Source organism: Haliaeetus albicilla, chromosome 26 (assembly GCF_947461875.1).
Source record: "Haliaeetus albicilla chromosome 26, bHalAlb1.1, whole genome shotgun sequence".
Lineage (NCBI taxonomy): Eukaryota > Metazoa > Chordata > Aves > Accipitriformes > Accipitridae > Haliaeetus > Haliaeetus albicilla.
This window is the reverse complement of record NC_091508.1, coordinates 2,207,033-2,219,054: the sequence shown is the minus strand read 5'-3', so window position 1 is coordinate 2,219,054 and position 12,022 is coordinate 2,207,033. Positions and strand designations below refer to the sequence as shown.

Genomic DNA, 12,022 nt, shown 5'->3' with positions numbered 1-12,022 from the left:
TATAATGGTGTGTTTTTTAAGGAACCCTGTATTGTAGGCCTTAGCAGTAAAAGCTTTATTGTTAGTAGTGTATTAACTAGAGCTGAGAAACACCATATTTTGTTAGAATGGTTTGCTGATTTCTCTTTTTCTCTTCCCTTCAGCATCACACAAGTCTGGTTCAGTAGGCCTAGGTAAGCAGCTCAAAGATGGTTTTGTAGCCAGATCTTTAACTTTATGCAGTGACCTCAGTGGCACCATTTCCCTCTGCTTACTTTGCAGATCTGCCTTGTTATGTCTTTTGTACTGATATGCTTTAAAACATACAGTGAGAGTAATACATGCTTTTCTCTCTCAGGAGTCGCAGCTGCAGGAGTCCTGCTTCTCCTGGGGGCAGGCATTGTCTGGAAAATTATTTCTAAGCAGAAGCAAGGGTAAGGCGATCTTCTGGATGTTCGTTCATGTCCTTTGTTGCCAAGTCCCAAGTTTTACACACTTTATACAATTGGAATATTTTCCTGAGTGTGCCTGGGTCTTGTAATTTTGTACCTTCCGCTCATGCTTGCAAACTGTACAAGGCACAGCAACCTGGAATCGATGGTGTGGTTGTGTTGTTTTATTTCAAGACTCTCTTCCTAAGAGGAAACCTACCTGAGTGTTCTTTTACAACCCAATACAGTTCACTGTTTTCTTCTTTTTCACTTAGCTATTATCATACATATGAAAACTACAGTTACCAAACCCCTCTGAATGAGATTATGGAACAGAAATGTTCATGTGTTCCATAGAAGGTATGGATTTAGATTCCTCAACATAAAATATCGGTTATAGCTGCAAATTTGAGTTGTTCCAATATAGTCATTCAAGTAGAAAACTCCTTCCCCTCAATATTCTGGTAAGATGCTTTCTTTTGCTGAATAAAAGAGGCAGTTTTAAACATAATGGTTTTTTTAAACATCCTATTTTTCTTTCTGACACCACCCTCGATGAGTGTGTTACCTATTCCATAACCTGAATAGGTGGTGTTCACAGGTCAGACTTGCAGACTATGCCTTGCTTCTGACATAAAGCTGCTTTTGTTTTATGAGGATTACGGGAGAGCTTACTCTCTAAATAACTACCTTAACAGCAGCAGCATCAGAAAAGGACACTGAACTGGGCCTTTGGGTTTTTTTGCTTGCTTTTACACTTACTGCAATGCCATTTTTACTTATGGGTGAATCTACTTTCTATGCTGAATCTATTGCAGATAACAATGAATTTTCACTGTTAGCAGCACTCTGAACATAATCAGCTTTGACTGCAAAATGGCACCTATAAACATTAGCTCTTTTTTTTTTTTTTTAAAGGCTGGTTTCAGGCAATTCCCCCTTTGAAACAATGCATTTCCCAGAGGTTCTTTCCTCCCACCCAGAGTTACAATGTAATCTCTAGACATCAGTGTGAAAAGAGGAAAAGTCTAATGTTAACACCAGGATGTCATCTTTCTCCTAGGCTGAGCATCTGTGCTGTCACTCACCGGGCATTAAACTTGTTCTCCGCACAAAGGGCGGCTGCAGGTTGCATGGAAGCGTTGCTCACGTGGAGACTGAAATTCTGTGGTGAAAAAGGCACTTTAGGATCAATGTTAACGCTCCTTCTGCTCCCACTAGTTACTGTAAGGGTCTAACAAACGGCCCACAGTACAGGTGCCGTTTCAGAGGGATTTCTTCTGTGCACTGCTGCTGTCTGATGAGGTTTCCCGTCACAATCTGCAAACCCTGTTACCACAAGACCCACCAGAGCGTTCCTGCGCCTGTGTGGAAGTCACAGTTTGTTAAATATAAGATTGTCTTAATGGCAACCGTATTCACATCTGTCTTTTTCTTCCAGGAACGCTGCTTTGCGGTGTTCCTCTACGAACGCTTCACCCAATAAAAGCTGAATGTGGGACAGTAACTGCTCTAGGTTTTGTCTCTCCTTTGGCGTCCGGCTAGATTTCGAAGCCTTTTTGTTTATTTTTAATACTGCTCTGCTGGGCAACAGGGGCGGTTTGTCTTCCAGAGGAGAGGCAGCCCCGCTGAGGGCTGTTCATCCCGGGGCCGGCACACCGCCGCCTTTATTTTTTAATTAAGCCTTTGTCGCCGTTCCAAGCGCAGGAGCTGCGCCACTCAACGCCCTTTGAAGCTTCTCCTCTTTCGCCGGAGACGTAGCGGGGGGACCCTGCCCAGGAAAGGATCGCGCCCTCTCCGCCCGCCCGCTTCCCTCAGGCCGGCCCAGCCGCCGCCATGGAAGCCGCCGCCTCCCCCCCGCCCTTCCCGAGGGGCCCCAAAGCCCCGCCGCGGCGGCGGCCCCCGCTGAGGGAAAAGGGCGGGTCGCGCAGCGCGCATGCGCCCCAGCCCCGCGCTGCGTCTGGGTTGACTGCCGCCTGAGCGTGAGGAGCGCCGAACGGTCAGCGGTCATGGGGCCGCCGCGCCGCCCGCCCGCCCGCGGCCCGGGTCTCCTCCTCCTTCTGGTGCTGTCGTGGCTCGGTGGAACGTGGGCTCAGGGTGAGGAACGGGGGCTCGCTCCCTCCCCGGCCCGCCATGGCGGGGGGTGAGCCGAGGGGCTCGGGGGGCCCAGGCCGAGTCCCCGCGGCCTCCCGTCCCCGAGGGCAGCCGGGAGGAGGGAGCGAGCTCGGCCCCGAGGGTGCTGGTGGGCTGAGGCGGGGCGCTTCCCGGGTCTCGCTCGGCCGGTGGGGAGGGAGGAGGAAATGGGTTTAGGCGGTGGCAGAAACAGCGAGATTTCCGGGCGGTTGCTGTGGGGTTTTGGGGGTGAAAAAGCTGAGAGAACGGTTGTGTCGCAAGAACAGGCTGGCTTTGGTGCTGACGGGCGCCGGCTCCGAACCCTGAGTTTGGGGTTTAAAATTTCTTTTGTGGTTTGGTAAATCTCTAAACAATAACATAAATAGAGTGGAAAAAAAATTATTAGGTATCGCCAGAATGGTGATGGCCTCTGTCGTGTGCAAGTCTTGCAAAGACTGAGCGGATCTTATATTTGTACCTGGATTGCAACGTCTTGAGTGTCTTTTTGTGAGTCCTCTAGCGTGGAGGAGTTATACATCTTCAGCGTTAACCGCACCACAAAATGTCCCTGGGTCTGTAGGTCTTTGTTGGGTTGGGTAGCTGGTTTTTACACCCCCACCCCCTTTATGGTCTGCCAGGCCTTTTGCCTTACAAAAGAGAACTAACTATGCCGATGTGGTTGGTCGGTTTGTTTCTCCTGCAGCAAGCTAAGCAGGCATTTTACTGCAGGTGAGTATACAGTGAATTAAGTCACGTATTTAGCTACAAGAATAAAGCAGACAAAAAATATGAACTGGAAGGAAATGCATTGTCTGTGTAGAGTGCTAAAGAACTTGAGAAAACAAATGAGTAAGTAACCTGTACTAGTGTGGAGTTGGACGCTGGATGCAATTAAAATATAAATTTAAAAAATTGAAACCTTGTTAAGTATTCAGATAGCTCTGGCTCTTCAGAATGTCACCTCTTTGATTTACCAACGAGTCCTTAAAAACTGCTGAATTAGCCTGGCTTCTATGCCATTATGCCTCAACTTGTATCTCTTCTCGTTGACAAGATTGTGTATTGCTTTTTCTTTCCTCTTACTCTGACAGACACGTGTATGGCTCCAGACAGGCTGCAATATGCAGAGCTCGAGGAGCGTTTCAGCACAATGAAGAACTTTCCTGTTGGAACCATGGTGTCATACATCTGCCGGCCAGGGTATATAAAAATCCCTGGAAAATCATCAGCTCGTACATGTGGTGAAGACTTACAGTGGTCACCTACAGAGCAGTTCTGTACCGGTAATGTATGCGTGAGCTCTTTTGCTTTTTCCCTTTGATATTTAACAAGTTTAGTTGTTTTTCAAGTGAGAATTAGTGTTCTGTAATATTTTAAACGAAGCTTGAAAATTGCCAATAATGGTACGAGCAGTATATGCCAAAGACTTAGTCTTTGTATATAACTACAAAGGTGTAGAATTTTTTTTCCTTTTCTTTCCTGCTCCCCCTAGAGAGAAAATGTAACCATCCAGGAGACTTAGAACATGGTTTTATTAATGTGACAGATCTTACATTTGGTTCAAAAGCTACTTTTTCTTGTGAAGGAGGGTAAGTATTTTGGTGAAGTTAATGAATCCTTTTTTTTTGGGGGGGGGGGAGGTTCTTTTGTTTGTTTAGAACCAAACCAAAATTTTCTTATGCAGGTTACATTCCAGTTCTGACTTGAAATGTCTCCTGAATTCGGACTGGAGCAAATGAAATTACAGTTAAATTTGATTTGATTCCCAGGTTTTACTTGCTGTTTGCATCAACCAAGGCTTAAGCTTTTTATTGAGATTCTGCAGAGTGAAAACTAGAGTGTTGCTTCTAATGACTTCTTTTAATGCTCCTGTGGCAGAAGGAATAAATATATATATATTTATCATTCTTCATTTCATTCACCCTCTCCTTTTAACAGCTTATTTCTTTAGTATTAATAACTTTACGGCATTAGTATTAGAGGGTGCACATCTTAAAATGGTGAGACTTCCATCAGTTCCTTTAGGGATGTCTCATTTACTTCTTGTTTGTTTTCAAAGTTGAGACTGTTAGCAAAATAAATTAAAAAAAGAAATAGATACCATTCTCATTACAATGAAAACTTGGTATGTTATGTCCCCCTAATCACAGAACAGAATTATATAAACAAAGTTCCTAGGTGCTTGTTGGAGAAATAAGAGATTTCTTAAGTTTCACATCCTTAAAAATTTTTACCTGTCTAGATTCAGATTACGTGGAATTGCTGAAATTTCCTGTGTAATTAAGGATAAAGGTGTTGGCTGGAGTAGAGATCTTCCTTTCTGTGAAAGTAAGTAAATTACTACCGTGTTTAAGTTTATATTCAGATGGCCGTAGTTCATTTAAAAACAGCTGTGCCATAAACCTTCCAGTATAAGAAATGATGGTAAAATAGAACTGATTTTTATTTTTATTTTTTTTGGAACTACTTGGGATGTGCCTGAGGAATGACCACTGAAAAATAACAGTTATTGTGATAATTAGCTTATATTAGTTAATGTCAACCTCTTCTTGAAATTGAGACTCCCTATACTGAACAACCATCGGTAACTCTCTGTTAGAACTGTAGCTTGTCTTAGAAGTAGCTATACGTCAAATTATAAATGAAGTGACTTGAAAACCAAGGCTTGCTATGATGAACAAAGTAACAGCAAAATTCTGTTGACTAATTTGTGTGATTTATTTTATAGGAATTCCTTGTGAACCACCTCCAAACATAACCAATGGGCGCTACACTGAAGCAGCTGTCTATGTTTATCAAACGTCAGTAACCTATAGTTGTAATGATGTACCAAAAGGCGCGGATCCCTTTTCGCTGATTGGCCCAGCTACTATTTTCTGCACATACAATGCACAGTCAAATGGAGTTTGGAGTGAACCACCTCCACAATGTAGAGGTTGTTGAGATTTTTAATATACTTCTTTATTATAGCCTATGGGACTCCAAGACTTCAGTATCTGTCCCATTTTTCGAAGGGGTGAGTGGTGGGACTTCCCTATAGAAAAGAAGAAACAGATCCTCTGGTACTAAATTTGATATAGTTCCTGCGGAGATCAGATCAACTGCATTATGGATATTGATTGATTATGACACAGAATATGACTAAAATTTAGGTTGACACTTTAAAAATACGTGTATGAGCATGCTGTTGGTAAAAGTGACAAAGTGAAGGAACTGAGAGACCATAAAACTTGGGTAGATGAGGAAAAATGGTGTAAAGAGCAAGAATGTGGAAGCTAGATTATGAATAGTAAAAAGGTGAGGAACAACTCTTTCTAAACACAGCTCCTGTCCAAATGCAGAAATAAACGCAAAGCCCAGCCAACACAGTCTTGCTTTGCAGGCATGGGGGAAAAATACCAGATGCTTGCATGTTGTCATTTGAACCCTAATCAATATCACTTTGTTTTCTGAAATTCTGCCACTGCACAGGAGTATGTCTTCTGGAAGTGGAATGTGATTATATCAATTATTACAATTTCTTATTTGACTGAGTACCGTTACAACTCAATACCTTAAAACCAGGACCTTCAGCACCTTCAAGAGAATAACTTTTTTATAGACCCTCTCCAAAATAGTTTGAGGAATTAGATGAGGAAACTTAGAAGCAGTAAAAGGATGCTGCATCTGTTACAAAGATACTGTTAACAAATGTTTCAGAGCTGGTTTTCTTTTACCTATTTTAGTGGTCAAATGTGATAACCCAAAAGTTGAAAATGGAAGAAAAAAAACTGGATTTGGACCTTCCTATAGCTATAAGGACTCGGTTATATTTGAGTGTGATCCAGGTTATTTCATGATCGGACCGGAGGTAATTACCTGTAGAGAAAATAACACCTGGGTTCCTCCAAAACCAACTTGTGAAAAAAGTAAGCCTTTAAATAAGAATCCAACTTTTCTTGTATGTTGTGAATGTTCTAAGTCTGTCTTAGCTAAAATTTAAAATTGTAACGCTGTAGTTGGAAATTGGAAGCTAAGGAAGTTGACATGGAGCCTCATCTGTGGGCAACCATTTTAGGTGTTCAAGTGACTCTTAACTCCAAAGAGTTTTTGGATGAGAGTGAGTTGAGTTACAGATATGCATATAGAAGTGATGTGGACATACTGTAATAGCATCACGGTGTTTGGTCTAGTGACTTCATGTGTAAATACAGGAGAAAAGATGTGTTTCTGAATTCTGATAGAAAAAACTAGAAGTATGCACAATGAGGAAACCTATAGTGTCCTTGTAGAGTAATCAAAATCATTACGTGTCTGTGTTCTCTTACGCAGCTCTTCAACTGTTGCTTTCCAGGCATCTTGTATAGTCTGTAGTATGTTGTTAGATTTTGATCAGGCAAATTATTAAGTCAGGACAATTTGCAGGGCTGGGGACATTGCAGAGGTCTTTTTGTAACCTTTCTCCTTCCCCTTTGTGCTACAGGGAGAGGAAATGTTGTAGAGAATTTTTTTACATGCACACAGTAATAATGAGTTCCCAAGAATGAGAAACACTTCTACAAAGAATATGTTTGGGTGTTCCATAATGAATGGGTCTGATAAGGCACCTGGAAATGATTCTAGTGCTTACAAAAATAATTAACCAACAAGTAAGAGTTCCTTAGCTACCACATCATAAGATCATATCACCTAATGAATACCTACAGTGATGTTTCTTCTAAGTCTTCTAAAGGAAACATCTATACTTAAAATTGTGGTAAAGTTAAACTATTCAGATATGCTGATCTATTTTTCTCATACAAAGGCAATGTATATTTTTTGAGTGAGTTCATGAATTATAAAATATTTAAAGTTTATTATCACTAAACTTACTTTTAAATTCACATATTGGCTACTGCAGATGCATGTGGTGCCCCAAATATCGCACATGGAGTAGTGATTCCAGCTAAATCTGTATATGAAGGAGGAGAGTCTGTTCAGATAAAGTGCGATACTTCTTGTACTTTTCCTGATGGCGCTGAAGAGATGACAGTAACTTGTCAAGGACAGAATATATGGAGTTCTTTACAAAACTGTGCATGTGAGTAAAACTCATAATTGGTAAAATCAAGGGCAGAGTGACAAGTTCCAAAGGTCTGACATAGAAGTGTGCAGACCCTAAAAGTTAGAGGTCTATCAGCAGAGCACCAACAGGTTATGTTAGTAAGGTTGTGAGTGTCACTGGCTGGAGTTTCAGCAACTGAAGGAAAGTTTTCGGCAGAGTTGGAGTCCTTGTTCAGTCTTAGTTTTGTTTATGGAAATTGGTAAAGTTCAAAAGCCAGCGTGAAAGATCTGTTTGGGGGTGTTTTCTGAAGGTTCTTCCTTTGATGATGGCAGACTTTATTGTCCCCTCACTTTGCACCATGTGATTGCTTGTTATAATATAAACAGAGGTTGTCATTACTTTGATGCAACTGTTTGTCCTAATGAAGCTGAGACGTGCATTTCTGTTAATGTGTCTGAAGCATGTCTGTCAGCAGAAGTATCTGCAGCCTCTAGGAAGCAGGAAGCCTTTGTATATAAAATGTCGTAAGGATTGGCTGAGCTTCTGATATTTACACAAATGTAGGGACTTTCTGATGGCAACTTCTTGAATCTGCTTCATGTACCAGCTCTCTTGGACTTAATTTCCTTTTTTCTCTGCACCCCCCCCCTTTCCAGGTGGGCCTAAAAGTTCTGGTTTCACTCCACACATAAGTTACGGTAGAGTAATTGATGGACAAAAATCTTCATATTCTGTCGGGGATATTATTACAATTGAATGTTATGCAGGCTACACGTTACATGGTGCAACTCGTATTGAGTATGTTGGAGAAAACCAATGGAATCCTGGAGTGCCAACTTGCCAGTTAAGTAAGTATGAACTGCAAGAATTTCCACTAGAATGAAAATACATGTAACAAAAGCTTTACTTAGGGATGTTCTTTTGTATTCAGGAGAAATCATTTAATGCAAACTTCCTTCTTTATTTTGACACAAGAAAAATAGGTTTTGGTAAAATCCATTTAAAAACAGGAATATTTCAAGTTAAATAAATGCTATGATATAAACTGGCCTGCTGTAAGTATTGTATTGACAGCAGTGCTTGATCTATTTGAAATCACGGAATATTTTTATAATAATGTTCGAATAAGAAGCACATGTGTTCCTCTTGTGATACTGATTCACTCTGTTTTTAGGTGCCTCTATTACAGCCATCATCTGTGGTAAGTATGTTATAAAACCTGAACAAGATATGAAGTGGATTGTATTTTTTATGTGGAATTGATATTCTGGTCATCACCTGTGACTGCAGTAATGATTTTTGACTTTTGGTTATTTTAAAAATGCTTGTCTACTCCTGCATAGTTCAAGAAAAGTTAAAATTTCTTAGCAATTACAGATTAATTTCATGTAAAATGTGTATTTTTTTCATGTATGTGAGACATCAGATTTCAAAGGCAGTCTTCCACAACTTAGTTGCTTTCATAAACTCTTAGAGCTTGGGTTTACTGGAAGTGTGAATAAATAACTGTGCCAGTGAACAAAAATGCTTAGTCCGTCTCCTGTCCTTGCATTTATTACCCACTTTTGTAAGCCTCCTGCTTTCTTATAAACTTGTAAAAAGTAATGTTAGGATTTTGACATATCTGTTTTAATGTTACTGAGCTGGTGGGGTTTTGCCATCTTGGTGGTGACTGTTCTTGAGCTGAACTATCTTGAAAAGTCTTGAGTAAAGCATCAAATACATATTTGTGAAATAAGCCATGCAAATTAAGGTGGGGTTTTGGGGGGGCGGGGGGGAGGGTGTCTAGGACTGTGGATGAAGACAGTGCTATTTCTGCTAAAAATTTTTGAGGCTTTTTTGTGAGCTAGAGATGATCTTTATCACTCTAAGGCTTTTTTTAATTCTTCCTAAAGTGATTGTGGCAATAGTGGTGTTCCTGGCAGCCTTCTGGGTCTATAAGAAATTCTTTTCACAAAATGGGTGAGTAAGTCTACCTTTTTATTATTATTATTGCAAATTTCTAAATGACTGAGCAAGAGCAGTGCTAATGCATATGTAAGTTTCTTGAGCTTTATCTGCCCTTTCTTTTTCAAATGTCTGATGACTATATGTGAGCTTATCACAGCAGCTGATGGGAAGCTAAAGTGCCTAACAATGTATTTGACTTTGGTTTTGTATCTGCTATTCAGATAAGCTGCTAATTAACACTTGCACTAATTTCAAGAAAAGAAAAACCCGGTTCTTAAGCTTGTATTTGGCATAGGTACACTTGCCGAGGAAAGTACTGATTCCATCTGCTCTAAAACATGTCAGTTTACCTCTTAAAACCAGTGGTAGTATTGGCTTGTGTGGGCTTGTGTTACTTTATTGCTTGGATACCCTCTGGCATCACTACGTCTCACAGGCTTTAAGAGTCAGAATGGTTTACATGACCTGGAAGCCTTGGAGGTGAACTAAGGAGCTTTCTCTCTTCTATGTACGATGTACCAATGGTAGTGGAGGGTAACTGGAGGACCACTGTGTTTTGTGTTTTGGACCAGAAGCACCTTGAATAAAATATGGGCTTAGTTACAAGGAAAATGTGAAAAAGAAATTGACCTAAACTGGTGCTTCTATGCTCTTTGAAAAAGCAAGTAGTCATCTTTGCTACTAGAATGTTTAACGTGTGGATCCACTTCAGTTTTTTTTCTTCCTGCAGCAGCAATGATTGGTGTCCCTATGTTAAAGACTTGCAAAGTCAACTGTAAAATATTAGATGCATAAGTAGTAGTGTTCTTATGTTTTTAATGAGACATATAGGGCCTTTTGAACTTTATCTTCAAAACAACTGATGGTTATGTATGCTTTTTCATGGAGGGGTGGCAGGAGATTTAAATGCCTCTGTGTGCATTGCTTCTTGCAGTGATGTCTTGTCTTCTTGAAAAAAAGCCTGTTTTGTTGGAGAAATAGTTTGTAACATGCAAAATACTGAAAATTCAGAGCAAGTTAGGTGGTACACATAGAATGCTACCTTAAGCATCTTGTCAAAACTGACTTGCCTTTTAACAAAATTTGTTGGGATTTATCTGGGGTATGTGAAGCAAAGGAAGGGATGCTATAAATAAAGCAAACCAGAGGAAATACTCCTGTAGTTTGTATTTGTAATGAAGTACACACAGTACTACTTGGGAGAACCCTGAAGCTAGCTTATTCCAGTGAGGTTTTAGCCTCAGTATCTTCCACATAGGCAGTACAGTATTGTTACAAGGGCCAGAGTGGCCCTGTAAGGAGACTGACTGTGTACCAGCCTGCTGCTAAGTAATTCAGTGCATTTGAGCAATTGCTTTTCATCCGTGACTTGGATAATCTGCAATTTGGATGGTCTGGAAAAGAGTACATAGGAGTTAATAGTATTAGGGCAGCATTTTCTGCCTTCATCTATGGAGAGACTGCTCAGGATGTAGAAGGGAAGAGGGATGTAAATCAACATCATCAAAAATTAAAGAAGTGTTACATTCCTGAAAATTTTACAACATGAAAAGTCTTATTGCGCCCAATGCTTTCCTTAAGCTTCTTTGCTGTGAACATCTGACTATTAAACCTCTTTCTTGTCTGAAAACCCTGATCTAATCTCTTACTAAGGCCCAGATCTCCCTATTCGGTTTTCTGGGTTCCTGATGTAGCTGAGCCTTTGTGAACTGTTGTGCTTCCAGCACCTCATACTTGCTGGGTTGTAGTCTTAAAATTACAGCAAAAATCTTTTCTTGCCCTCTTTCTTGTGTGTTTAATCTGACAGTTTTATAGGACATTCAATTAGACCTTTTTCCCCTTCTGCTGTTCAGCTCGTATACAGTTGATGAGAGTTGCAAGGAAACATGTATTTTAAAAACTAATGTACCAGCTGAGATGGAAGAAACTGCACAAATGAATTAATTGAATCTTAAAAAGGTATATGCTTTCCACTTAATTTGGACTTTTGCAATGAAGCTTAAGTGTCTTTTTTTATTATGGTTTACTTAGAATTTCAGAAGAAGTGTGGAATCTAGCTAGCTGTGAACCTCAGTTTCCTATAGGAAAGACCATAATAACCATTCATTCGTTTTGGGAGAACAGGATATGTTACATAAAGAATTATCATTCAGTGTCGTAAATGATAGCTTCCAGTGATTGCATATCACAGATCTTAGTTTTGGGTTGTCTTTAAAGAATGAGTAACATCTTTTTCTGTAAGACAGAAACTACGTACATATTCAGTAGAACGTTTGCACCTGTTTCAGTAATGTGAAATGGATTCCAGTGATGTGTTATGTTTGTTGGCTAATAGTATAATTCCCTGTAATTAGAAGATTGTTGGAGCTTTGCTGCATTACATGGACACTAGAATTATAAAGGTAGTGTGGATCCCTTCAGAGAAAACTGATTACATATTTCTTAGAATTACTGATTCATCTGCATTTTCAGCTTTCTAGAAGAAAAAAATAAATGAATGAAGGTACAAACAAGGTGGTCTTTTTAA

At 40.2% G+C, this 12,022-nt stretch overlaps 2 protein-coding genes across 7 annotated transcripts in view; both read left to right on the top strand.

Annotated features, from left to right (window-relative positions):
• The window catches only part of CR1 (complement C3b/C4b receptor 1 (Knops blood group)), a 75,659-nt gene extending 73,742 nt beyond the window's left edge, over positions 1–1,917 (top strand). The window contains 4 exon segments of the mRNA XM_069771840.1: positions 144–173; positions 338–413; positions 686–770; positions 1,474–1,917. Of these exon segments, the coding sequence (XP_069627941.1) occupies positions 144–173; positions 338–413; positions 686–767 (188 nt within the window). The 3' untranslated portion in view covers positions 768–770; positions 1,474–1,917.
• Positions 1,918–2,328: 411 nt separating this feature from the next.
• LOC104312319 (membrane cofactor protein) overlaps positions 2,329–12,022 on the top strand; it is a 28,453-nt gene continuing 18,759 nt past the window's right edge. For 2 of the 6 annotated variants that reach the window (XR_011322254.1, XR_011322253.1), the window contains exons 1-10: positions 2,329–2,507; positions 3,614–3,805; positions 4,015–4,111; positions 4,765–4,850; positions 5,251–5,457; positions 6,248–6,430; positions 7,393–7,581; positions 8,202–8,393; positions 8,720–8,746; positions 9,441–9,507. Coding sequence is in view for 4 of the 6 variants with exons in the window: in XM_069771043.1 (XP_069627144.1) it covers positions 2,420–2,507; positions 3,614–3,805; positions 4,015–4,111; positions 4,765–4,850; positions 5,251–5,457; positions 6,248–6,430; positions 7,393–7,581; positions 8,202–8,393; positions 8,720–8,746; positions 9,441–9,507; positions 11,349–11,439 (1,419 nt within the window). In the remaining 2 variants the exon portion in view is untranslated. Of the gene's footprint in view, positions 2,508–3,613; positions 3,806–4,014; positions 4,112–4,764; positions 4,851–5,250; positions 5,458–6,247; positions 6,431–7,392; positions 7,582–8,201; positions 8,394–8,719; positions 8,747–9,440; positions 9,508–11,348; positions 11,455–12,022 lie in introns of all 6 variants that reach the window. The other 4 variants (XM_069771043.1, XM_069771045.1, XM_069771046.1 and 1 more) reach the window with 4 other exon arrangements.